The sequence below is a fragment of the Amaranthus tricolor genome, chromosome 9 (assembly GCF_026212465.1).
Source record: "Amaranthus tricolor cultivar Red isolate AtriRed21 chromosome 9, ASM2621246v1, whole genome shotgun sequence".
NCBI lineage: Eukaryota > Viridiplantae > Streptophyta > Magnoliopsida > Caryophyllales > Amaranthaceae > Amaranthus > Amaranthus tricolor.
Genome location: NC_080055.1, coordinates 9,767,486 through 9,793,600, shown reverse-complemented (window position 1 = coordinate 9,793,600; position 26,115 = coordinate 9,767,486). Strand labels below are relative to the sequence as shown.

The 26,115-nt window shown below is 35.2% G+C and overlaps 2 protein-coding genes across 2 annotated transcripts; both read left to right on the top strand.

Moving 5' to 3' along the window:
* The first annotated feature begins 8,487 nt into the window (after window positions 1-8,487).
* On the top strand, window positions 8,488-12,171 carry LOC130823115 (zinc finger CCCH domain-containing protein 17-like). The gene is made up of 3 exons (XM_057687731.1): window positions 8,488-8,950; window positions 9,739-9,849; window positions 9,967-12,171. The coding sequence occupies exons 1-3, from the start codon at window positions 8,804-8,806 to the stop codon at window positions 11,893-11,895; spliced, it is 2,187 nt and encodes a 728-aa protein (XP_057543714.1). The 5' UTR covers window positions 8,488-8,803; the 3' UTR covers window positions 11,896-12,171.
* A 12,136-nt stretch (window positions 12,172-24,307) lies between these two features.
* On the top strand, window positions 24,308-26,099 carry LOC130823224 (uncharacterized mitochondrial protein AtMg00810-like). Its single transcript, XM_057687852.1, has 4 exons — window positions 24,308-24,370; window positions 24,452-24,522; window positions 24,607-24,750; window positions 25,124-26,099. Exons 1-4 carry the CDS (start codon window positions 24,308-24,310, stop codon window positions 26,097-26,099), a joined length of 1,254 nt encoding a protein of 417 aa, XP_057543835.1.
* Window positions 26,100-26,115: the final 16 nt, after the last annotated feature.

The window sequence follows — 26,115 nt, the reverse complement described above, 5'->3', positions numbered from 1 at the left end:
TTTATCAAGTGACTCCCAATCTTTGAAAATAAACTTATCTAACAATGACAATTCTTTACCTAGTAGTTGATGCCTCCCTTCCGTAAGTCTGATCTGATAGGGCGAATCACGTCATATTGGTCGGCGAAAGGCAAAATGTTTCTTCATTGGCGATTTCAATCTACCTGTGTGTAACGGTCCGAGTTATGTCGGATTATTATTAATTAATTTATTGACTGGATCATTCTATGTTCTAACGATAAGGAATAAATAAACAAAATACATGAACCTCAATAATGGAAAATAAATTTACAACTTGAAAACCAACTTGCCTCTTAAAATATCACAAATAAAACATCAAAACTTAATTAAATAATTTAAAATAAAAAGTAAAATCCTTGACAATTTTCATTAAAGTAAGGTGTCTCACTTGGTTTTTCTGACTTGTCATCACCCCAACCTGAACTTAAACGGTTAGCCATCAATATGACAACATCGTCGCTGGTTCATTAGAATAAACACAACTACACGTCAGAGAGATAATACATGTACAATGAAAATGTTAAGCAAATCTTTAATTAATCCTAGCATACAAAGGGTCTAATTTTATTCTTTAATTTATCATATCCTTTCCACCTTCAACTCCCTAGCTCTAACGTTGCACGTTATGTTTAGTCGTCAAAGTATTATATATTTTTGTAAGAATACACATGGTAGAGCTAATTCCAAAGGGATCTCCTTCCTAACGTTGTCCATCCTATTCAAATTGTCATAGGCAAAGAATGCATACCCCATAGTGGCTCTTATTAGAGCATTCGCCATGGGAACTAATTATATATAACCTCGACCCCTTGGGGTACTCAAACTCCTCTATATCAACATCTTTGGATAAATTAATAACAATCATCTTCAAATTACATCTTTAACTCTTGCAAATTATTTGAGATAACTTGTCTTTATGTGATATTTCAAATCAACACACATTTCAATTGTAACAGCACGTTTAATATCTATCTAATTAGGCTAAGACGCTACTAAATATAGTCAACAAATAACTTTAATATATCTCCAAAATACATTATAAATGTAAAACTCAAAATTTAATAAATAATCCAATATAAATTTAAACTCAAATTTAAATAAACATAAAATTTTCTACATTCCCATGACAAAAGTAAGTTCAAAATATTAAATTGCTATTCTTAATTACAAAGACCTATAAATTTACCTATTATTAATAAAATCCAATACTAATGTAAAGCTGCTAAACATCCATAAAATAAGTACTATGATGTATCACGTCACTCTTCGATACCACACCTGTCAATTGTCTGCTCTCCTACATTACCTGTAATCTAAAACCAAACAGAAAAGTGTCAATCACAGACGGTTGAGCGAGTAGACATACTTCACGTAAAATATTTTTCAATTTTTTTTTAAACATATGCTTTCACAAATAGAGAGAAGAGAATAACGCATAATATTTATAAACAAAATCCTAAACCTTAGTGTGCACTAAGTTCTAGTTAGAGGATGCTCCATAGCTATAGGGCTATATCTCTCTCAGGTGAAGCTAGCCAATACCTCAATGACAACTCGCCTCAAAATATAGCAGAGACCTAACTGTCTCCTGCCCACAATACAATATCGAGGAGGATAGACTCTTGGTCTTTTAAGTATCACTCCACATAACAAACCAACAATATCAAGGATATCATTTTCATTTTAAAAATTCAAGTCTTAATTATATTGCACATAATAGAAAATCAGACTAGCCAACCTTTTTTGAAAGAGAGACACTATCCATTCACCTGTAGGTTTGCTATCGGGTGCCGTGACCAACAACTACTAAGATTAACAAAAGGGTTCCTCTACGAAGTCGTCTCCTGAACCAAATATTAATATCAGTTCCCAACGGTACATTACGTCATATAAAATTTCGACTTTATCAAAATTTATCCTATTGCATCTCTCTAAAACAATACTATATCGAATACCTATAAGGCTATAACCCTTAATATCAAAGAGGTCAACAATAACAATATGGAGTAATAAACTTGGTTGATATGAACGAAGTAATGAGATCCCCAAGAGAAAAAACATTAATTGCTAGATGGAATATTGAAGAAAGAAAGAAAGAAAGAATAAAATAGAAATAGAATTTCCAAACTGTTGATGTTAATGGTGACTTGAGTACACAATCAAGTCATGCACATAGAGATGATACTCTTGGGAGGTTTAAATGTGTGATTAAGTGTATAACTTAATGTGGAGTTACAGATGATGATCAATGCATAGAATAAATGGTGTTTTGATGAATGAATTTGAACATGGGCGTAATGAAGATGATAATAAAGCATTATGAATGGTACTTAATGAAGAGTTTTAAGAGTCAAGAAAAGATTCTCCACGAGGTGCCATTAACAAAGCATCCAAAGAAGATCAATGATTTGTTTGAGCATGAAGATCAGAGAGCTAACAAAGTGGTCTGGAACATGTGCTCGAACGAGCGGTCAAGAAGCTCGAATGAGCACTTTCAACAGAAGCAAATACAAGTTGGTTTAGTGTGCTACTCGAACGAGCACTACTGTGGCTCGAACGAGCAGTCTTGGTACATCTGTGCCTTGGATTCTCTCTTTGTCTGTTCATGTTCTTGAAGGCTGTTCAATATGTTATTAAATCTAGCTTTTAGTGCACTTTCTGATTAATGTATAAACCTTTATATAAAGAGGCCTCATATGCCATTGAAAAATAATCCACAAAATACCCCAAGCCAAAACACTAGCCTATATCTCTTCTCTATTGTAATTCTCCATTGAGAGTTCTTTGAACTCCTTTGAAAATATAAGAGATACTACACACCGGAGGACGTTGCCTTAATTGAGTGAACCTCGTTAAATCTTTGTGTCGTTTTATTGCATTATTATCTCCTATAAACATCATTTTCATTGATAGTGTAATTTGTTTGTCACAAGACTTCATACATTCGATCTTGGTGATATTAAAGATTGAAACACGTCATTTTATCTCTAAGATAGCGTCGTATCAGGAATGAGTCATGATGATACAATTACTTTTTATTTACGTGCAACCAATTTCGACGAAGCAATTAAAATAAAACTGAATTTATTAGTTCTATTAAAGAAAGACGACTAATATAAACACTTTGGTTATATTTATAGTACCAGTTAAATAGAAAATATGGTTAGGGTATATTTCTGATAGCATAAGTATAATGAGGCCCATAGTGTTTAAGCCCAAAATATAAATACTCCTATTGTACTAATTCAAGCCAAATACTTGATTATTTTCCCATGATAAATTTTTTTTACTTAACCTTATTATTAAACCTTAATTAACTCCAATGAATAATACTCCCTCCAATTCTTTTCAATTGTCCCATTTGGGTTGGGCACGAATAGTACACCTATGTGATGTAGTGGGTATTAGTAATAAAGTTGATTAAACTCTAATTATTCCCTCCAATTTTTGTTGAATGGCATGGATAAGTTTAAATTTGGTGGGAAAATTACAAATTGTTCAATTACATAATTAAAAATACAAAGTCTTCATTGCCATTAATTAAATTACATAATTAAAAATATAAAGTCTTAATTGCCATAATTAAATTACATAATTAATAATTACATCCTCGAAAAATTAAAATTACATTTCATAAAGGGGGTTTGTATCTATACTCCCACTTCCTCCTCGATCTCTTCAATACTTTATTCACGACTACAAATAACGAACACTTTTCTCGGGCCATGTGAATACGGATATCATGTCGTTCATTGACTTCAGAAAAGAGGTCGAACAAACGGAATATGCATTTAGTGTATACGTTAGTCGCTTTTAAAAAAATGCGCCAAAAAACGAAAATCATTAATGCCATCTAAAATTTAAAAATTTTTCTAAAAAACTGAAGTCATGAGAAACAGCCCAAAACCCACACATAGCAATCATGACTGTAGGTCACAAGAAGAGGCAAATTGTCAACCCAAATGCATAGGCGCCAAAATGAAATTGTCAACCCAAAAGTTAGGCGCCACAACACAGTAAAACAACCCAGAAAAGAACACAGCAAGCATGCACCATTATAAATAGGGGGTATTATTGCAAACCAAATTAATAATCCAAATCATTTAGCGCAAAATCAAAATGGTGAAGCAAAAAGAATTAGATACTTACACTAGGAATGAAATAATGCATGAGTTATTTATTGGTGTTAACAAGAAGGGAAAGCCAACACATGGGTTAATGGGAGAAATCGCCAAAAAGTATGATGTTCACGGATAGATCGTAAATATAATTTGGGCTAAATTTAAAACTCAGCAAAAGGAGGGGGCCACATTGGATGCAAGTAGCAAAAAGTTTGGCAGAAACAACGGGACAATAATACCATTTGATGAAAATAGATTCCAAGCCTTAAAAAAGGCCAAAAAGACAAGTCAACAAGCAGTTGCAAATGCCATGGGTGTTAGCCAATCAACTATATGGAGATGGAAGAAAAAAAACACATACGCAAGCATACAAATGCAATCAAGCCACTGTTAATCGACACTAACAAGAATGATAGGTTATTCTTTTGTATTTCTAGTTGCAATTATGATAAACAGACAGATGCTTTCAAATTTAGTGACATGTCTAACATAGTTCACACATTTGAAAAATTATTCAACCTCACTAGCACACAACAAATGTACTATCTTACTCCAGGAGAACCTGAGCCACATAGGGAAACACAGTAAAAAAGATTTGTTTCCAAAATTATGTTCATGTTTGCGGTTGCTCAACCGATGTATTTTAGTGAAGGTCAACTAATTTTTGATGAAAAGATAGGTATCTTTCCTTTTACAGCTCAAGTGCTAGCACAAAAAGTTCCCAAAACAAGAAGATAGGGGAACCAAAAACCAAACCCATTCAATCCATAACAAAGACACACATAAGGTCAATGCTAATTGACAATATCTTACCTGCTATTAGAGGAAAATGGCCAGAAGGTGTAGGCAAAACAATTTACATTCAACAGGATAATGCAAAACCACACATTCTAGACAATGATCCAATATTCAGGGAAGCTGCAAATCAAGATGGATTCAATATCCATTTAGTTCAACAGCCTCCAAATTCCCCAGATATGAACGTGTTAGACTTAAGTTTTTTTAGGTCTATTCAATCATTACAACACTAGAAAGCATCATACAACTACACACAATTGGTTAGGGCAGTAACATGTGCTTTTGAAGCTTTAGAACACCACACATTAAGGTTTTTTTGGATAACCTTACAAGCATGTAAGGTTGAGGTACTGAAAAAACTTGGTGGTATTGACTACCATATTCCACACATGAACAAAACCAAACCAGCTAGGGAAGGGAGAATTATTTAACAGTTAGGAAAAAAAATCATATATGAGTCACTTTGTCATTTGGATGCAAATTATTTAGAGGTTGCTTTGCTCTACTTGGGAGTTGATGACCAAGAGATTTTCCATCAAGCAACACAACCAACAACAATAATTATTATGAGCCAGCAGGAAAACCAGGAGTAACAAGAAACAACAGAACCAACAATCACAACCATCCAGCAACAACAGCCACAAACAAAACATACAACAACAACACAAATCCAGCAACAACTAGCAACACAATGACCAACAACACCAACCAACTAGCACCAATAAAACCAGCAACAACAGTAGATAGAGTTACAAGGGCAGTCATATTTTTAGGTTAAGTATTTATATTCACACTTTTGGGCTTATTGTAGTGGATGAAAATGTTTAGGGTTAAACATCATGTAAATTCATTCAAGCTGTTTTTGACTATACATTTAATGGAAAGTTTTTGGGGGTTTTTAATGGAAAAAAAAAATTCATTTTAGGCGCATCTCTCAGAAAATAACATGTTTTTTTCATTGAGATCCATAAGCATACTCTTTGTCTCCTAAAATCATAAAGATTGGTGGCACTGTAAGTATGTATATGGATTTTTGTAGCAATTAATTAGCCCTCTTTTCAAAAAATCATTGAACTTTTCATTGGCCTAAAAAAAATCATCACAGACCAACACATATGAACATGCATAATCAAGAAAAACAAAAACAAAAACAAAATGTAACATCATTAGTCAGAGGGAAAGAATAATCGTTTCACATACGAGAGAAGGGCCCTTTAACATCATAAACAATATCATCATCTTCACCATCGTAATCTTCTGAGTCAGATGAAGGAAAAAGGTCATCATCAGGTAGATTAAGTCCCAAATCAAACATAGCCAAAATTTCTTCATCTTTACTGTCCATGGTTCTTCCCCAATTTGGAGAAGTTTCAACAGAAGAATGTGGTGAGGAAATATAAGAATCCTCATCTTCACAATCACCAAACAACAACTTCAGTGCATGATGAGAGAGAGAAGAATTAGGCGACTTCATTATCGGATTTTCTTAAAAAAAACCCAAACTCAGACGAGAGGAGAGAGGAGAGAAGAAGATTAAAAACGTAGATCTACTTTAAAAGGACGAAGAGAGGAAGAAGATGAAGATCTAGGGTTTCAGAAGAGGGTGGGTTCAGCACATGGATTAATAGTAGCACCGTTGAAGAAAAAGAGAGGAAGTAGATGAAGATCTAGGGTTTCAGAAAGGGGATGGGTGAATCACAGCAACAAAGCTGGGTTGGGGTATATAATCAGAGGGAGGAGAGGTTAATAAAGGGAGGGAATGATTTGTAGGTTAATTAGGATTGGGGGGTTAATTAGTGTAGTTTAGTTTTTAAAATAAGGATGTTTTGGTACTTACATGAATGGTATAAGGACAATTTGGTCCAAAAATTATGTTCTAAAATAGAAATGGGACAATTGAGGAGAATTGCCCAAATAAGAAAATGGGACAATTGAAAAGAATTGGAGGGAATATTAATTTTATTTCTACAATTTCAAAATATTACATTCTACCAAACTCAAAACGAAATTCATTCTTGAGGTCAAACCCAAGATAATACTCAAATATAACATTATATTCATCTCAACACAAGTTCATTCTCAAACTAATACTACCTCTGTTATTTATTAATAACTAAACTTTACCTTTTAATGTGAGAGCTTTTTGAATCAACTATATTTCACAAGGAGTTGATAACCTCAATTATGACTATTCATAGTAATACCATAAATGTAAGTAATCTACTAATAATGAAAGTTACTTATTTCTCTCCCAAAATCTTAAGATTCTACCCTGAAATAAAGTTCATCCTCAAACTTACTCATGTAAACAATACTAAACACACATCTAACGAACTAGGGAGATGCAACACTTACTACAGGATAACATAGTACCAGCTTGAACAAATGCGAGTACTCACGCCTCATAACGTCCTCGGCCTCTCATGTGGCCTCCTCAACAATGTGGCTTGACCACAACGCATTAACAAGTGCAACACTACCTCGATGGGTATCTCAAGTCTTTTTATCTAGGATCTGAACAGAGGTCTCCTTGTACTGTAGAGTATTATCAATAGTGAGTTGTTCTAGCTCCAAAACATGAGAATCGTCCCTCAAATTTTGTCTAAATTGAGACACATGAAACACATTATGAACGCAGTCAATTGAAGGTGGTAAAGCAAGTTGATAAGCTACTTCACCAATACGCTCTAAAATCTCGTATGGCCCAATAAATCTTGGGCTAAGCTTGTCTTTCTTTCCGAATCTCATAACACTACGTGTCGAAAATACCCTAAGGAATAATTTGTCTCCGACTTGAAAGTCAAGCGGTCGACGACGTTGATTAGCATAACTATTCTGTCGGTCTTTTGCGGCCCTCATACTTTGACGTATGATACAAACCTGGTCAATCATCTCCTAAATTAATGGTGGTCCGAATACCATAGCTTTAGCTGCATCATCGCAACACAAAGAACTACGACATCGACGACCATATAAAGCCTCAAATGGTGCCATCTGGATACTAACATGATAATGGTTATTATATGAAAACTCAATCAAATCTAGTCTATCCTCCCAAGAACCTCCAAAGTCAAGTTCACATACATGCAACATATTCTCTAGTATTTGAATACTATGCTCAGTTTGACTATTGGTTGTTAGGTGAAAAACTGTACCTATCCTCAAGTTCATACCTAAGGCATCTTGTATCAAGTTTGTACTCAATAAATAAAAGATTTATTTGCAAATTAAAACCTTAAACTTTCGAACTTTCGCGAATTACAACCTTAATATATTTTTCTTACGAATTACAACCAAAAAGTATCAATATCTACTATGTTCAGGGAAATCACATAATTCTGACCATTTAAGTGGTCAAAATTTTAGGTTAAGTGGTTGAAATTCTAACCTAAATACTACAAACATTGCTACTTTGCTAATTTAAAAAGAATATTAAAACTGTAATTTATATAAGATTGAACTCTAAAATGATAATTCACAAATTATTCCAAATAAAATATAAACCATTAAAAAATGTTTAGAAAAAAAAAAAACAGGCCAACACAACATAAACCTCAAATGTTGTTGATTGGCTTCTATTAAAAGTGAAAGTAAGAAGGTAAGAAGAAAAAGCCATTTCAGCTCGATCTCAACGAGCTTCCATACTTCTCTCTAATCTTAGACTAACTCATTTCTCTCTATAGTATCTCCCTCCCTTTATCTCTCGACAACTTCAAAATCCAATCAATTTATGCAAAAATCCAAAATCAAACCCTGATTAATGCATTGTTAGGGTTTCCGTGCCGACATCCCATTCCTTGATCTGTAGAAAAACCTGATTCCGGCGCCATTGAAGTTGAAGCTTCAAGTATAGTATAAAGTTCATGGCTGCTACTACTGCGATTACTAAGGAGCCACAACAAGGCGGAGGTGGACCTTCTTCTTCGTCTTCTAATATGGCTGAAGATGAATCTTTGAAACGGAATACTGATTGTGTTTATTTTCTCGCTTCTCCCTTGACTTGCAAAAAGGTTTGAATTCTTGAGTTTTTTGACTTAAAATTTTCGTTTTTAGATTCTTTTCAACTGCAAATATATCTTTAAATTGGTGTAAATCTAAAATATTTGAGTATAATTATGGGTTTGATCTTGGTTGAGTTTGTTAATTATGAGTTTTTGTGGTATTCTGCATTTAGATTGTTGGGGATTCTGTTTATAACTTGGTAATTAGGATTCGTTACATAATGAATTGGATTGATGCTAGGTTTAGATCTTTGGTAGTATGTGACTGGTGAGTATAATTTTGATCGTCCTAATTGTTTGTTGGCGAAAAAATCTTCATTTATGATATTATGGTTATTATTTAGCATGTTATGTAATTGATGATGGTCTTTAATCTATGGTTAGATTGTATAACTAAGAATGCAGTGGAAAGAAAGATTATTTGAAACTTGGTACTCCTCTATTTCTTTTCAAATGTCCGCTTTTAGGTTACTATTCATCAAACACTAATTTGTACTTTATTCTTAATCCACACATTATAACATAGGTAAATGAGATCTTGTTTGATTCTTCTTTATATAAGGTTTATTTATATCCAACTTTTATAAATTTTAATTATATACACTATTGGCAAACGTGCAAAAAGCAAATGACATATTTGAAATGAAAGAGAGGGAGTAGCTTTTTATGATGTGCTTTGTGGATGCGTTTGGAGATGTGGATAAAGGTGGTATTGTTGTCCGTTTATTTTGGTGAATTTTTTTATCTGTTAACTGTAGTTTTTAATATTGGCTTGCTCGTATTTCATGTGTTTGCAGGGAAATGAATGTGAGTATCGGCATAGTGAATATGCTCGGATTAACCCAAGAGATTGTTGGTATTGGTTGAATGGAAATTGTTTGAATCCTAAATGCTCATTTAGGCATCCTGTAAGTTCTTTCTTTTTCCTTGTTAGATGCTAAAGTTGTTTAAATGTTTTGTGCCTAAATATATGCTCATTGCAATTCTCTTTGACAATACTAATCATATTATCCCTATGTATTCAGCCTTTGGATGGTTTGGTGTCTCCTAAAGCTGGTAACTTTTCTGGGCCTTCTGTTATTGTACCACCTATCCCACCTGTTCCTGCTACGCCTCAGAATTCGTCTAAACAAGGAGTACCCTGCATTTTCTTTCAGAAGGGCTATTGCTTAAAAGCAGACAGATGCCCTTTCATGCACGGCCCAAACCATCCTAGTACTAAGACTCAACAGGTCCCAGCCAGCAACATTGCTCCTGAAGCCCCGGTTTTCAAGAAAACGTTTGGTACAAATGAAAAGCGCACACAACAAAAAACAAATCTCCAAGTAACTACAACTAAGGTCGTGGAAGCTCCACCGCCGAAAACGACAATTCTGAAAGGTCAGTCTTCACGGACGGTGAATGGAGAGTCTGCTGGAAGAGCTTATATCCCTCCTGGTGGTGTGATTGAAGAGTTCCCTAAGTATGAAAAACTTAAACCTTTTTCTGTTAACAATGGGATTTTGAGAGGTAGGAATGGGCGTGCACATGATGGTGGCTTGTATGATGACCAAAAATTTCAAAATGGTAGAGAGGCTGATGATTCGTTGAGGGATTCTTCTCCTGGATTTGATGTACTTGTGGATGACAAGCTCAACGAAGATGAATATTATCCTGATGATCAATATGTGAGGATGAAAGGTCGTGATGGAAGAAATCTGAAAGAGTTTGACATGGGTCATCAGGATGATTATAATTCTATTGGTGACTTTGACCCTGAATTTAATCACAGTAGACGTCTCTATGATTCATTTGATCATTTGTCGGAGAATTATGCTTTGGATCATCACAGACCGTCATCAGAGAGATCACTTGGTGAACCAGCTGACTATGACAGGAGAGGCTCATACAAGTCACAGAGTCCTGATTTCAATCAAAATTCTGATTTGCGTAATCGCTTATCAAAGCAACATAGAGTAAATGGGTTGAAATCTGTTGTTAATTCTGATTATAGTATTGATGAATATGCTGAGAACCAAGGCTACAGGAGTACTCAGAGGAACTCACGTCGGTCACCTATACATGAGGCTTCTCGTAGCCACCGTCTTCAAGACAGAATAAAGATTCCAAGAAGATCTTCTCCAGTGAGAGGTAATATGTATTCAGAGAGGGAAAATGAAAGGGGGAGGAGCTGGGGAAGATCATCTCCAAGCAGACCGCAAGTCTATGGTCAACAAGGTCATCTTCGAGATCGATTGCGTGGACGAATCAAAGATGAAAGCCGTGAGGGTAGAAAAATAAATGGTCCACCTGTGAGAAAGGATACTGTTGCAGCTGTTGGTACTGATTTTCCCTCTCCAAAACGGTTGTTGGAGCTAAAAGGCACCAAACAATCAGGTTATGGCGGTAAGATTAGAGATACTGTCTTAGCTAGCTCCAATGCTACTGATAATGATCTCTCATTTGAAGGCCCCAAGCCACTAAGCGAGATTTTAAAGCGAAAAAGGAAAGCTCCTACCAGTACAAATTCAGCTAATAAAGAAGAGATCAAGCAGAGTGAAAATGATGTAAACATAACAAGCAGTGCTTCAAATTCTGATGCAAACACAGTAAAACAGACCACTCTTTCCTCTGCATCTGACAAAAATAAGGCAGGTGAAATTGACAATAAGCCTCTGGCAGTCGAGGCAGTCGAAGAAGAGGGTGTAATTTCAAATAAAAAAATAAAATTGAATGGTGATAGTGAGGCTGAATCATCTTCACCTAAAACGGATGGTAATCACCCGAAAGTTGAAGAAGAATTAATTGTGGCCGATAATGCAGATCAAGAATACGACGAAGAGTATGAACAAGATGACGGGACATATGAATATGAGCAATTTGACGGAGAAGGTGAAACCGGCTATAATGAGGTAGACTCCATGGACGAGGAGGACGGGGATCATTTTGCGAAACAGCTAGGTGTTTCCTTCTGAATAGCTACCTAGAATTTCGGCCTTGATTGTTGACACTACTTCTAGTTAAGGTTGATTCAGATCGTATCTATTTCTTCCCTTGTATTTTATTCTAACTGTATTATACTACTCCCAAAATGCAATTTTTTTCAGTTGTATTGAGGCCTGAAATAGTTCTACCCTTTTTCTGTAGATCACATTACTGTAATCTGTTACACTAGTGTTATGAGGGAAATTTGAGCAGCTTAATCTCTTGTAATAGTAGCTGGATTCCGATAATAATACACGTTTTGTGCCCATCTGCTTCTTTTTTTTTTTTTTTTTTTTTGCTTGCTTCCATTCTTACTGTTTCATGTCTGATTCGACATTTTAAATTATCAGCATTAACAATATATCTCTTCGGTCTGCACATGAAGACGGTGTTTTATGCTGAATTAGAGACGAAGCCGAAGCGACGTTACTTGAGAGATTTTAGGGAACGGGGATGAAGATTGCCAAAAGCTCAAGATTTTTGAGCATTTCTGTTATGTTAACTATGAGTATGTAACTTAAAGCAAAGTTAAAGTAATTTGTGGGGCAAATATGCTATATAAATTTTTAATGATTTTTGAGGGTGGATCATGACAGGTCTTTGTGCAATAATACTTCCATACCAAAATATTCTTCAATACAAAAAGTGGAAGATGTAAGTAAGATGATCTTGCAAAAACATGGGTGAGATTGAAAGAAATGAAAGGAAAATGAGGATATACTTCATTATAGACAAGCTTAGCTCTTCCCTCGTATTCTAATCAAATGTCACATTAATTTTTTTGGCGTATTTTTGTCAAATGTCTTCATTTTTTTATTTAGTAATCTTTTTTTTTATTTATGTAGTTATGATGAGATTCAATTATCTACACAACTGCTATTAATTTATCACTTTTCTCTTACTCACTCCTTTTATGTGGTCCCATATGATCTCAGCCTAATTATTTTTTAAAAAAATTGATGCGAAATCAAATAGAACATTTGATTAAAATAGATTCTTGATATCGTTTTTCCATGTTAATTGATTTTGTTTCATGTACTTGACTTATATATTTGGAATTGAGACTTTATCATTGTTGTAACAATATAGTTTCTTAGTACTTAGTCGGAAAATGGTATGGCAATCTATCTTGATCAGTCTACGGAGTACAAAATTCATTAACTACGAAAATTGTTCCGTAATAGTAACAATGTTTGAATTGAAAGTATAAACAATATGATTGCTGTATACCTTGACAGGTTGAGCAATTTTTGTTCAATTTGATTTTGAAATCATAAATACCAAGTTTTCCCCAATTTGATTAAAAGTATATGAAATTTATGAAATTTTTGTTGCAAGTGATTTGACAACTCATGAATGCATTGAGTTGTGTGTTTCTATCCTTATTAATAGTAATACACTTGTTGTTACTTGTAGATCTTGCACTATATATATGTGCATCTACTTGTAATACTGAAGAGCATAATGAAATAGAAGATAAAATTATATAAGTTTATCAATCCCTTGTACTACTTTTCTCCTTACATTCTCCCTACCTTTTAACACGTTATCAGCACGAATTTTCGCTCTCAAAAATCCAAGAAGGTAATATTATTTTTTTTTCAAAACATTATAACAATTTTTTAGCCACAATATGGACTAACAATCAAACGGTATCAATATTATTATTCAAGGTGTTACTAACACCGTTTTATACTTTATCCTTGAAGAAAATTGTATATCTGTTACTACCAACCCAGCTAATAATGGTTCAAACCAACTGCGAAGACATAATCCAAATAATACCCATATAAATGAAAACTCAATGCCAAGTCCCAATAATGCAACTAATCCACCAGCACAACCACCTACTAATCAGCCACCACAATCTACAGATAACCCACTAGTCCAACCTACTAATGATCCTACTGTCCCACAAGAAAGTAATAAAAGAAAAAAATTACGAAGGCGAAGAAACTAGTAGTAAACGTTTTCAGACTATTAACCTATAAAATAATTTATTTTAATAATGTCGTTTAAACTTTATATTCGTTTTTACTTTTTCAGCCGCCTATATGGACTAGCTAATATTATTTTGTAATGACCGCCTTTATGGACTGGTTAATTTAGCATTGTTATCGCCTTTATGGACGGTTTTATCTCTATTTATCTGATCATGTCATCATATTATGTGCATATGCATTTGGTTACTTTAGTCTATAAAATTATATACATCAAACTTTTATATATTTATGTGTATATAATCACTTAATAAACTCATAAAATTTAATTTCACCTTCAAATAATAATAAATAAAGATTTTATGTTAAAAGGTAGGGAGAATATAAGGAGAAAAGTAGTATAAGAGATTGATAAACTTATATAATTTTATCTTCTATTTCATTATGCTCTTCAGTATTACAAGTAGATGCACATATATGTAGTGCAAGATCTACAAGTAACAACAAGTGTGTTACTATTAATAAGGATAGAAACACACAACTCAATGCATTCATGAGTTGTCAAATCACTTGCAACATTCCCCCTTGAATGCATTACATATATGTGGGAATTTTATTATGACATTCATAGTCTTAAACTGTCTCATTAAAAACCTTTATCAGGAAAAACCCAGTGGGATAAAAAAAACCTGATCAAAGGAAAAAAGAGTACATTGAGCATATTTCTCCCCCTAAAGTTAACATATGTCTCGAAATCGACACATTCCAATCTTGCGTACCAAATACTCGAATTGCTTTGACGGGAGTGACTTTGTGAATAAATCAACGGGGTTTTCAGTGGATTGAATTTCTTGGACTTTTATCTTTATCTTTCTGCAGATCATGTGCGAAGAATAATTTTGGTGACAAGTGTTTTGTTCTGTCTCCCCTGATGTATCCTTCTCTGACTTGGTTGATTACATGCATCATTATCTTCATAAATTGTAGTTGGTGCCCTAGTTGTATCGTTTAAGCCACAATTTTTTTGGAGTTGGCTGATCATGGATCTCAACCATACACACTCTCGGCTGGCTTCATATAAAGCTATAAGTTCTGCATGATTTGAGGATGCAGCCGTTAGAGTTTGTTTTGTTGATTTCCAAGATATTACGGTTCCTGCATATGTAAATACATATCCAGTTTGTGACTTGGCCATATGTAGATCAGATAAATATCCTGCATCAGCATATCCAGTGAGTATGGCATCATTTCCTGACTGGAAAAATAATCTAAGGTCTATAGTTCCCTTTAGGTATCGAAATAGATGTTTTACCCAATTCCAATGTCTTTCGCTTGGTGCATTGCTATACCTAGCTAATAAATTTACAGAAAAAAGCTATATCAGGCCTTGTACTATTTGCTAAGTACATTAAGGCACCAATGGCATTCAAGTATGGCACTTTCGGGCCTAAAATTTCTTCGTCTTCTTCTTGTGGACGAAATGGGTCATCATTTATGTTTAGTGATCGTATCACCATTGGGGAACTTAGTGGATGAGCCTTATTCATGTAAAATCGTTTCAAAACTTTCTCAGTATAATTGCTCTGATGGACAAATATTCCACTTTTCAAATGTTCAATTTGTAGTCCAAGACAGAATTTAGTTTTTCCTAAATCCTTCATCTCAAATTCCCTCATCAAATATTTAGCCGTTATCTCAATTTCTCTTGGAGTTCCGATCAGATTTAAGTCATCTACATACATAGCAATTATTACGAAACCGAATTGAGATCGTTTGATGAATACACATGGGCTAATTTGGTTGTTTTTAAATCCTGCTTTCATAAGGTATTCACTCAAACGATTATACCACATTCGCCCAGATTGCTATAATCCATACAATGATTTCTTTAATTTTACAGGAAACATTTCTCTAGGTACATTCTTTATTGGTAAGTTTAGTTCTTCAGGGACCTTCATATAGATGTCTGTGTCGAGTGACCCATATGAATACGCAGTTACGACATCCATCAATCTCATGTGTAGGCATTGAGAAACTGTTAAACTTACCAAAAATCTCAGTGTGGTTGCATCAGCTACTGGGGAATATGTTTCTTCATAATCAATTCCTGGCATTTGAGAAAAACCTTGAGCTACAAGTCTTGCCTTGTATCTGACAATTTCATTTTTCTCATTTCTTTTTCTTACAAATACCCATTTGAAGCCTATGGGTTTTATGCCTTTTGGAGTTTGTAAAATATTCCCAAAAGCTTCTCTTTTTTCTAATGATTTTAATTCTGCCTCAATTGCTTCTTTCCATCTTGGCCAATCATGTCTTTTTCTGCATTCATTTATCGATATTGGCTCAAGATCATTTTCATCATTTATTATATCAATAGCTACGGAATAAGCAAATGATTCATTTGGAATGACCCTTTTTCTATTCCATTTTTTCTTGGAGAAAATATAATTTATTGAGGTTTCATAATTTTCATCTTTTTCATTATCGGAGATGTCTTGATTTTCTCCTTTATTTTCATTTTCATTTTGAGTATCAAGACATCTCCGATAATGAAAAAGATGAAAATTATGAAACCTCAATAAATTATATTTTCTCCAAGAAAAAATGGAATAGAAAAAGGGTCATTCCAAATGAATCATTTGCTTATTCCGTAGCTATTGATATAATAAATGATGAAAATGATCTTGAGCCAATATCGATAAATGAATGCAGAAAAAGACATGATTGGCCAAGATGGAAAGAAGCAATTGAGGCAGAATTAAAATCATTAGAAAAAAGAGAAGCTTTTGGGAATATTTTACAAACTCCAAAAGGCATAAAACCCATAGGCTTCAAATGGGTATTTGTAAGAAAAAGAAATGAGAAAAATGAAATTGTCAGATACAAGGCAAGACTTGTAGCTCAAGGTTTTTCTCAAATGCCAGGAATTGATTATGAAGAAACATATTCCCCAGTAGCTGATGCAACCACACTGAGATTTTTGGTAAGTTTAACAGTTTCTCAATGCCTACACATGAGATTGATGGATGTCGTAACTGCGTATTCATATGGGTCACTCGACACAGACATCTATATGAAGGTCCCTGAAGAACTAAACTTACCAATAAAGAATGTACCTAGAGAAATGTTTCCTGTAAAATTAAAGAAATCATTGTATGGATTATAGCAATCTGGGCGAATGTGGTATAATCGTTTGAGTGAATACCTTATGAAAGCAGGATTTAAAAACAACCAAATTAGCCCATGTGTATTCATCAAACGATCTCAATTCGGTTTCGTAATAATTGCTATGTATGTAGATGACTTAAATCTGATCGGAACTCCAAGAGAAATTGAGATAACGGCTAAATATTTGATGAGGGAATTTGAGATGAAGGATTTAGGAAAAACTAAATTCTGTCTTGGACTACAAATTGAACATTTGAAAAGTGGAATATTTGTCCATCAGAGCAATTATACTGAGAAAGTTTTGAAACGATTTTACATGAATAAGGCTCATCCACTAAGTTCCCCAATGGTGATACGATCACTAAACATAAATGATGACCCATTTCGTCCACAAGAAGAAGACGAAGAAATTTTAGGCCCGAAAGTGCCATACTTGAATGCCATTGGTGCCTTAATGTACTTAGCAAATAGTACAAGGCCTGATATAGCTTTTTTCTGTAAATTTATTAGCTAGGTATAGCAATGCACCAAGCGAAAGACATTGGAATTGGGTAAAACATCTATTTCGATACCTAAAGGGAACTATAGACCTTAGATTATTTTTCCAGTCAGGAAATGATGCCATACTCACTGGATATGCTGATGCAGGATATTTATCTGATCTACATATGGCCAAGTCACAAACTGGATATGTATTTACATATGCAGGAACCGTAATATCTTGGAAATCAACAAAACAAACTCTAACGGCTGCATCCTCAAATCATGCAGAACTTATAGCTTTATATGAAGCCAGCCGAGAGTGTGTATGGTTGAGATCCATGATCAGCCAACTCCAAAAAAATTGTGGCTTAAACGATACAACTAGGGCACCAACTACAATTTATGAAGATAATGATGCATGTAATCAACCAAGTCAGAGAAGGATACATCAGGGGAGACAGAACAAAACACTTGTCACCAAAATTATTCTTCGCACATGATCTGCAGAAAGATAAAGATAAAAGTCCAAGAAATTCAATCCACTGAAAACCCCGTTGATTTATTCACAAAGTCACTCCCGTCAAAGCAATTCGAGTATTTGGTACGCAAGATTGGAATGTGTCGATTTCGAGACATATGTTAACTTTAGGGGGAGAAATATGCTCAATGTACTCTTTTTTCCTTTGATCAGGTTTTTTTTATCCCACTGGGTTTTTCCTGATAAAGGTTTTTAATGAGACAGTTTAAGACTATGAATGTCATAATAAAATTCCCACATATATGTAATGCATTCAAGGGGGAATGTTGCAAGTGATTTGACAACTCATGAATGCATTGAGTTGTGTGTTTCTATCCTTATTAATAGTAACACACTTGTTGTTACTTGTAGATCTTGCACTACATATATGTGCATCTACTTGTAATACTGAAGAGCATAATGAAATAGAAGATAAAATTATATAAGTTTATCAATCTCTTATACTACTTTTCTCCTTATATTCTCCCTACCTTTTAACATTTTCATAATCAATATATCCAAAACTTTAATTATATGATGATTACTCCCTTTATTTTTTTATTTTTGTCCACTTTATTTTTTGTACGCTTTTTAAAGCAAATTTGAGTCTCAGTTTATCTAAATACGCATTATAAAATATAATATAAGTTGTATTTTAATACTTTGCACTGAATTGAATCTAACAAGAACACAACAGATCGCACATGAATATATTTTATCTTTTGTAGCTGAGTTTGGTTGGCGGATTGTAGGTTGGTCAAGCGGGTGTTTCATGTAGCGAGTTGTTCATTGGTATAAGACTGTTCACCAATATTATTTAAACACAATAAACTGAGTTCCAATAGTAATATTGAAATTAGTGCTTTTCTAAATAAACAACTACAAAAGTTTAAATCATCAGTAACAAGATCTATCAAAGCAATGCATTGATTTTAATCCGAGTATAGTAGTGTAGGTCTAGAAATCTATAAGTTTTATGTTTGACACAATAGAACTATTAAACGAGAAGTTTAGGTTTTGAAGCAAAGAGATAGTTATTAACAAAGAAAAATTGTGTAGACAAGAAATTAAGAGCCAGTGGCATAGTATTCTTGGTCTTTTTTGTGGATGACACACTATTCATTAGAGTGATGTCGTTGTGCTTGAGTCAATCAAGCAATAACTTAGAGATCATTTTTCCTATTTGGCCAATAGGATTTGTGGAGATATATCTAAAAGGATCGTTAGATTTAGTTGTTATTGATTATTTATATGCAATTTTCATTTTGACGAACATAACTTATAGAGATAGATAAATATGAATTTTTTTAATAAAGCGTTAGTGCATTTGAAAAATTCAAATTAGATCACCATCACATGATCTACAACAAAAGCTTTCATAAATTATAGTATTTGATACTACAAAAAAGTTGTTTTTGTTAAAGTTTTGACTAAACTTGTTTCTGAATCGAAGTATGATAGTCATATTTGTTTTATAGAGATTGAGCATGTGCAAGGATTACTTTAGGTTATTTACTTTACTTTGACTAAATTTGTGGGTGCCGATTTAAATTGGGTTTTCTAGTTTTAGAACTTGTGTATGCTCATTCAATTTGAAAAATTTGTGAGTATCTAATTTAATTGAGTTTTCTAATTTTAAGGTTTTTCTATGCTTAACTTATGCTTGAATTGGGTTGGGAATAATTGTTGATGGAATGGTAAAATTCTTGACACACAAATAAGTCTTTAATCTTTTTAATATTCTAAAGGATAGTGGACAGGGATGGTGGGACAAGGATCTAAGTGGGTAAGAGTTGTCATGGAAGAAAAGGTTGAAGAAGAAGGAGAGAGAAAATGATGGAGGGGAAGAGAAGTTATGGTGAGGGGTGCTAATTATAGTGGAAAAGAGGGAGTGAAGGTTGTGAAGTGGTGTGATTTGGGATGTGGGTTAGTTGTATGTGAATTGGATTAAGGTTAAAAGGTAAAAGAAAAGGTCAAAGGATTTTTTGGGCACAAGTAGTGATGGCCACGGTCCGGGTTGGGCGGGTTTCGTTCCGGTTCCACCCGGTTCTGGTTCCATTTGGAACATGATTCGAACGTTCCGGTTCCGGGCGGTTCCAAACGGTTCCTTGGCGGTTCATGAGGCGGTTCCAACTCGCGGGGCGGGCGGGTCGAACCATCGGTTTCATTTTTATTTTTCCTTTAAATATAATATAAAAATACTATAATAATGCAGACGTACCTTTGGTGATTACTTGATTATTAGCGAAATTCATTGCTTGTCATCGTTATTAAAATATTTATTAAAAAGAATGAAAAAAATAAATTTATAAGAAACGAATCAACGATAAAGATGATTAATAAAACAAGAGGGAGAAAATGGACTTTAACCTAGTACCCAAAGGAATACTAAGCTGCCTACGTATCTCGAAGGAATTAAAGCCCACGTAGTTCTTTGTCATACCTTCTATTTTTAGTTGTTGAATGTTGATTGATCGTTGTCCGATTGATCCTTTTCGTCTTCGTCATCATCATCTAGTTGGTTAGATGCTTCCGCTGACTCTCCTCCCGACGATGATGCAGATGTATCCATCATCATCCATGGATCATCATCATCGCCTTGATCATCATCGTTCTTTAGTCCTTGTGTTCGAAGCTCCGCTTGATCCCAATCTTTCTTGCAAACACATATTTGAATACTATGTGGAGCAAGACGAGATCTCTTTTCATCTAAAACTCTTCTACCTGCACTAAAAGTAGACTCCGACGCAATCGTAGAAGCAGGAATTGCAAGGTTATCCTTTGCAATTCTCAATAACATGGGAAATTTTATAGATTTTTCTTTCCACCATTCTAAAATATTATAGCTACCTTGGTCAATTTCAAAGTGATGTTTAAGATAATTATCTAATTCTAAATATGATGTGGAGGGTGAAGAAGAAGATGATCTTACAAAACTATCATCTTGGCTTATTATGTTAGCTATTACGGAATTATAATAAGAGGGACGTGCCGAGACGCTAGCACGTCTAGACGTATCGCGACTTGGGTTATGTACAATAGCATAGTAATCATAAAGTTCTGCTAAAAGGTTTTTAATAGTTCCAACATAATTATATACATCACTAGGCGGGCGATCTAAAGATTGGTAGTAAAATCAAATTAATTTAGTAAGGACTTATGTCTTAAAACATGGGTCTAAAATTGTCGCAATTCCATAAATAAAAGGAAAATCAGTAAAATATGTCTTCCACTTATCCATCATATCTGCAAGAATCGGCTTTAAATATGGGTTAGTATCATCATGCGAATGTTTAAGAAGATGATAAAAAAATAGTAATACACTCACTTATTATTAAGTGGACGTTTGGTTCGTAAACATAAGAAAAAATCTTAGTTGTGTGGTCATACGCTTCTAATATTTTCTATACACCTATAGCTAGTTCCCATGTGTCATCACTTATATAGCTATCTGTACACTCACTATAAAGTTGTGTTATAACTAGACGATAAGCAATCGCTTTTCTTGTTAGTTGAGCCCCAACGTGTAGGAGTATCTAATGACCAATATACTTTTTTTAGTTGATAATGGTCACATAATTGCTTATATCTTCTCTTTATCTCTCCAATTCTAAGCCACTTCACTATGTCTCTAATGGGATCTAATCAATCACTTAATTGTTTTATACCTGCTTGGCGAGATAAGTTTACTGTATGAGCACAACAACGTACGTGTAATAATTTACCCCCAAGGATAAAACTAAATGCAGGTTCGTTATACAAAAGTTCGACGCATTTAATGTTGGCGGTTGCATTATCGGTAGAACAAAAAAATATCTTATATTATAAGTTCCATTCTTTACATATCTCTATTAATCTGTATTTCGTTGGGCCGGTTCACCCGGACCGGTTCCGGTTTCGACCTGCGGTTCTTAGATCCGGTTCAAGCAGTTTTTTTCCGGCGGTTTCACGGTTCCGACAACTTTTTTTCCGGCGGTTTTACGGTTCCGCGGTTCGGGCCGGTTTGGAACCTGTCGCGAACTGTTCTGGTTTCGGGACGGTTTCAAGCGGTTCGGGACCGGTTCGGTTTCGGGTAACCCGCTCCGTGGCCATCCCTAGGCACAAGTCACTGGATTAGCTGTCTCAATGTTGATTTTTATAACTTAGAGGCTGTAGTTTGACAAAAAAAAAAAAAAAACTCCAAGGCTGTAGTTTTTAAAATTACTAAACTTATTCTTACAAGTATAAAGTCATTGATCATGTTTTTGTTTTATAATGTTTATCAAATGAAGTTCCACGTGATAAAGGCAAACCCTACCTCGCATTACTACAAGATACAAAATCAAACTTATTCTTACCTCAAATGAAAATCGGAGTTCCATTGCCGTCACTAACTCCATTGTTGCAACCAACAAGATTAAACTCCAACAAAAAAGTTTCTTGCACCGACATTTTTCCATTGACAAGAACCCAAAAAAGAGGAGGGAAATACACCCACCTCTACCAAACTCGGCACAAAATCCAGGAAACTGAAAGGTTTCATGACTCCCCTTTCTCATCTCATCTCTCAATTACTCCTCAGGACAAGTTATTTTTCACTCTGGCAATATAAACTGACGGCCGCCACCGAGGTGCTGGAAGCCCAGACCGGTGGCAAGGCACGTTAAGAAACTGGAATTCTTCCCAGCACAGATCAGAGACACCAGAGGTAGGGAAAAACAACCCTTTTTTATACAAATCAGAAACTAAACCAAAGAATCATGGAGGAGAGAGAGAAAGTGGAGAAGGGCTTGAAAAAAAAATAGTAGAAGGAGTGGCGAAGATCAATGCTTGTACCAAGCAGCCATGAACACCAAGGAGAGAGAAAGTAGCCGAGGAAGAAAAAAAATCTGCGACTTTCCATATAATGATATTACCTTTCCATATTTTGATACTACCAATAACACAAAAGAACTCAACCCTAAAAAGTGTCTTTATACTACAACCAAAAAAACCCAAAACCCATACTACCCAACAGCTCATATAGAAGCCCAAACCTCTTCACAACCCATTGTTTCTTCAAACGGTGTAGGAGCCCTTAGTAAGCCAAATTTTGCTCCATGGATTTTTGATTGTGGGGGTACGGATACAATGACTTTTGACTTCTCTGATCTACTTTCTAATGTTCCCACTAATCGCACCCACATTCAAACTGCTAATGGGGAGTGCATTCGTGTGACTCAGGCTAGGACTATTGATATTTCTTTCCCTATTCATTTAAAAAATTGTCTTCTTGTCCCTAGCCTATCCCATAAATTGTTATCTATTAGTTAATTGACTAAAGAGCGTAATTGTATTGTTATTATGTGTTCTACTGATTGTGTTGTGCAGGATGTTCAGACAGGGAAAATCATTAGACATGGTATCGAAGAGGAGGCTTGTACTATGTAGATGAGGCGACTCAAAAGGGTCACACTTTGCTTGCTCACGGGTCGCCTGATCATTAATTGTGGATGTGGCATAGGCGTCTAGGTCATCCTTCACTAGGGTATTTGAAATGTCTTTTTCCATCTCTTAATAATTGTAATGCACCCTTGGATTGTGAGGCATGTGTCCTAGCAATCATAAGCATACTTATTTTTCGAGTCTCACCCATAGTATAAAATCGTTTGCTTTGATTCATTCTGATGTTTGGGGTCCAGCTCTTGAATCTAATACACATGGGCTTTCGTTCTTGTCTTACTTGAGGATGATTGTACTTCTTGAAACATAAATTTGAGGTCTTTGATGTTTTTGTGAAATTCTATAACATGCTCATAACTCAATTTCAAGCCCAACCTCAAATTCTCCGGTCAGACAATGGGGGGGGGGGGGGGGGGGGGGGGAATACATAAACTTGGACATGAAACACTTCATCTCAACTTATGGATTAATTCATCAAAACACTTGCCCAAGCACTCCACAACAAAACGGGGTTGCTGAACGGAAAAATCGCATACTCTTTGAGATAACCCGAGCACTTATGTTTGAAGCTCATGTCTCAACTCATTTTTGACTAGAAGCAGTTGCGACTGCCACTTACCTGACTAATCGTCTTCCCACAAGAGCTCTCCACTTCAAAACTTCCTTGGAAACACTTCAAACCCATACTACTATTCCATCTTCTCATTCCTTATACCTCCTCGTGTTTTTGGTTGTGTTGTATATGTTCACCTTTTCAAACAAGATCGAAATAAACTTGAACCTCGTGATGTTAAGTGTGTTTTTATTGGATATGGGGTGAATAAGGAAGGCTTTCGATGTTTTGATCCAATCCACAACAAACTCTATACCACCATGGATTGTGACTTCTTTGAGAGTTCATACTACTACCCCCAACTTAGTCCTCAGGAGGAGATTGTGAGTGGTGATGACTTAAACTGGCTAACATATCCCACTGCTATCAATCCAGATCCTATAATTGATCATGACCCAACATAGCAAGTTGGTAATCCCACAATTGTTGCCACTGAAGATATAGTTCATCTTCCTCCTCAGACTACTCCTGTCCTGTCTGAAGAATCTAGGGAGCAATCCGAATAAGAGGTAATTCTTGAGCCTTTGATTGAAATTGCTAGAGTTGAGTCACCTTGCAGATATGAGTTACCCCCAAGGAGCATGAGGAGTATTCCACTAAGAAGATATGACCCTGAGTTTGAAAAACAGAGGTCTCTATACCCCATCAATCATGGTAATGTTGATAATCTATCCATTTCTGTTGTTGCTTTTAATGCCACCTTGTATTCGAGAAACCCCAAAAAACAGAAGAAGCACTCCAGAATCCGAGATGGAAAAGGGCTACGAAAGATGAGATAGCAACCCTCAAAAAGAACAACACATAAGAGATATGCGTGTTACGCAAAGGGGGGAAAGAAGTAGGTCGTAAATGGGTATTCTCAATCAAATATCATGCCGATGGGACCATTGAGAGATACAAAGCTCGGCTTGTAGCTAAAGAGTATACTCAGACATATGGGGTAGACTACTGAGAAACTTTTTCCTCGGTTGCCAAGATTGATACAATCAGAGTCCTGTTTTCAGTTGCTGCAAAAACAAATTGGCCTTTATACCAGTTTGATGTGAAAAATTTCTTCCTCCATGGTTAAATTGAAGAAGAAGTTTTTATGAAAGAACCATCGGGTTATTAGATGAATATGGATTAGGAGAGGGGTGCAGATTCAAGAAAGCATTGTATGGTGTGAAACAATCTCCGCGAGCATGGTTTGGTAGGTTTACCACAACAATGAAGAAGTTTGGTTACGAGAAAAGTAACTCAGATCACACTTTGTTCTTGAAGAAAGAGAAAGGAAGGATTACCTGTTTGATAATCTGTGTCGACAATATGGTCATCACTGGGAACAATGAAGAAGAGATTAGTGACCTGAAGAAGTTGTTTATGGAGTTCGAAATGAAAGACCTAGGAAATTTGAAATATTTCCTCAGGATTAAAGTTTTAAGGTCAAGACGAGGAATCTTCATCAATCAGAAGAAGTACATACTTGATCTCCTAGCAGAAATTGGGATGCTTGATTGTAAGCCAGCTGAAATACCAATTGTAGCCAACCTTCGCCTTCAGACAGTACAAGATAGAGAACTAGCCGATAAAGAACAGTACCAGAAGTTGGCGGGAAAACTCATCTACCTATCTCATAATAGACCCAATATTTCATATGCTGCTGGAGTAATTAGTAGATTCATGCATCTCCCACAAGTAACACACATGGATACAGTAATAAGGATTCTTAGATATTTGAAGGGCACTAGTAGCAGAGGGGTCTTCTTTAAGAAAAATGATCATCTTGATCTCATGGCTTACACAGATGCAGACTGGGTAGGTGATCGGGATAGTATGAAGTCTACCTTAGGGTACTTCACCCTGGTAGGAGGAAACCTAGTCACTTGGAGAAGTAAGAAGCAGAATGTTGTAGCTCTATCACGTGTTGAGGCAGAGTTTAGGGGAATAGCCAAAAGAATAACTGAGATTTTATGGCTCAAGAAACTCCTGTGTGAATTGAACTTCCCGCCAAAGAAAGCTTGTAAATTATTCTGTGATAATCAAGCAGCCATCAACTCAGTTCAACATGATTGAATAAAGCATGTGGAGA

Bases quoted from the DNA above. Each gene is read 5' to 3' on its own strand.
- LOC130823115 (XM_057687731.1), top strand. From the start codon at position 8,804: ATGGCTGCTACTACTGCGATTACTAAGGAGCCACAACAAGGCGGAGGT. The intron at 8,951-9,738 runs GTTTGAATTCTT...ATGTGTTTGCAG, and splicing joins CTCCCTTGACTTGCAAAAAG to GGAAATGAATGTGAGTATCG. The intron at 9,850-9,966 runs GTAAGTTCTTTC...CTATGTATTCAG, and splicing joins AATGCTCATTTAGGCATCCT to CCTTTGGATGGTTTGGTGTC.
- LOC130823224 (XM_057687852.1), top strand. From the start codon at position 24,308: ATGGATTGTGACTTCTTTGAGAGTTCATACTACTACCCCCAACTTAGT. The intron at 24,371-24,451 runs GTGAGTGGTGAT...GACCCAACATAG, and splicing joins TTAGTCCTCAGGAGGAGATT to CAAGTTGGTAATCCCACAAT. The intron at 24,751-25,123 runs GTATTCGAGAAA...GTTAAATTGAAG, and splicing joins GTTGCTTTTAATGCCACCTT to AAGAAGTTTTTATGAAAGAA.